Raw genomic sequence first — 1,770 nt, 5'->3', positions numbered from 1 at the left:
TGTGGTTCGCTTCTTCCCTACCAAATAAATATTGTCCTTATCTTTCTTCCTTTCAGTGGTTTAAAAAAAATTCTCTTGTAACACCTCTAACCTTCGGCACTTATATGACCTGGCTGTATTGCAAGTGTTGTAAAGCTCTTATTTTGAAAAATTGTGTTACAAGTACCCTAAAACCCTTACTAAAACAAACAAACCAAAAAATAATAATTTTTAAAACCAGAAAACCCTCCAAAAATTATTAAAAACAACAAACGAACAAAAACAACCAAACAAAAAGCTAGCCTCCCAGCAAGATGTCGGCATCCATGTCTTGTGTTCCAGGGCGCCTCCTCCAGTCTTGTGGTCAAGTTCGCTGACACCGAGAAGGAAAGACAACTCCGCCGCATGCAACAGATGGCTGGACCCCTAGGACTCCTCAACCCCTTCGCCCTCGGGGGCTACAGCGCCGCAGCCGCTTACGCACCGGTAATTCTCTGCCCTTACCTGTCTCTTTCTGGATGCGTTTCTATTTTCTTTATGTCAATATTTGATACGACGTGACATCATCAAAATGGCTGAAGACAGTATGGTGTTCAGAATTGCCATATTTGATCTTTATATTTGCACCTGAAACTATTCGTAAGACTTTTCCGAATGTAATTGCTATCATTATTTACAATATGTTTTACTTTGTATTATTTCTAATCTTCATTTTCTGAAATGTTAAGCTTCAAATTCGTATATTTACTCTTTTGTAAAATGTCATAGACATTCAACAAGCATGACTTGAACATTTTCTAGTTTGGTGGCACAAAGTTATTGCCATTCTTTCTACTTAACTTATTTACGTTCCATTCTGAAACTCAATTTAGAATCTCTTTATTTAAAATTATGTAAAAAGTCCAAGCTATGTACCCCACCCCCAACACATTGAACATACTGTCCACTTATGCAAATTTGATGATGTCACGGATTGGTTTGGATATTTTTCAATGTTGAATATTTCTTAATCACTAGATTTTTTTCTTCCTTTATATATGATTCGTTGGTGTCATATTTATATTTTGTAGCTGATAATCCTTAGCGGTTAATATGATACCTCATATTTCTCAATAATGCATTGCTCATATTCTTATGTATCAGTATTCGAAGGTTTGCATGTATTTTATTACCAAGCGTTAATAACTACAAACATTATCCATATTTTGCTAAAGATTGCAAAACAAAGATATCGATGAAATTTTGAGTATCAGTGACTTTAGAAAGCATTCATGGAGGATCACAAAATCAATTAATTAACCTCATTAGAAATTCTTTTGCCGTTTTATTATTATTGTTGTTATTATTATTATTATTATTATTATTATTATTATTATTGTTATTATTATTTTTATTATTATTATTATGTATTATTCGTTTGTCCTAATCTCTTCTTTTTTAAAAAGATAATGGAGTGAGTCATTAAGGACAAAGCATCAACATGTCGACACTTAGTATGCAGAAGGGTTCCTCATTAGCCTTATTTTTTTTCCTTGCACTTTAAAAAAATAATTCAACAGTGCCTATTTACAAGGAACGCTCGATATAATTAAAAAGAGATTTTAAGTCATAATTGGGTAATTACCGTGATTGAGAGAGGGCCTGTCTCTCTCCCTCAAACGTCAAAATTCACACAGTGTTGGATGGATTAATACATCTCTTGTCCTAGTTCTCTCTCGATTTCCTTCTCTTTCTGTCATATGTAATTTCTATTCTCTCTCTCCTCTCTCTCTCTCTCTCTCTCTCTCTCTC

The 1,770-nt window shown here is 33.9% G+C and overlaps 1 protein-coding gene across 1 annotated transcript in view; it reads left to right on the top strand.

Moving 5' to 3' along the window:
- Positions 1-321: 321 nt before the first annotated feature.
- LOC101855308 (CUGBP Elav-like family member 3-B) overlaps positions 322-1,770 on the top strand; it is a gene marked incomplete at its 5' end in the record, with an annotated part of 23,539 nt that continues 22,090 nt past the window's right edge. Inside the window, 1 exon segment of the mRNA XM_013090289.2 lies at positions 322-465. Within this exon segment, the coding sequence (XP_012945743.1) occupies positions 322-465 (144 nt within the window).

This window comes from Aplysia californica, unplaced genomic scaffold, assembly GCF_000002075.1.
Source record: "Aplysia californica isolate F4 #8 unplaced genomic scaffold, AplCal3.0 scaffold01204, whole genome shotgun sequence".
NCBI lineage: Eukaryota > Metazoa > Mollusca > Gastropoda > Aplysiida > Aplysiidae > Aplysia > Aplysia californica.
Note: the sequence above shows the minus strand (reverse complement) of the source record. Positions and strands in the feature narration are given on the sequence as shown.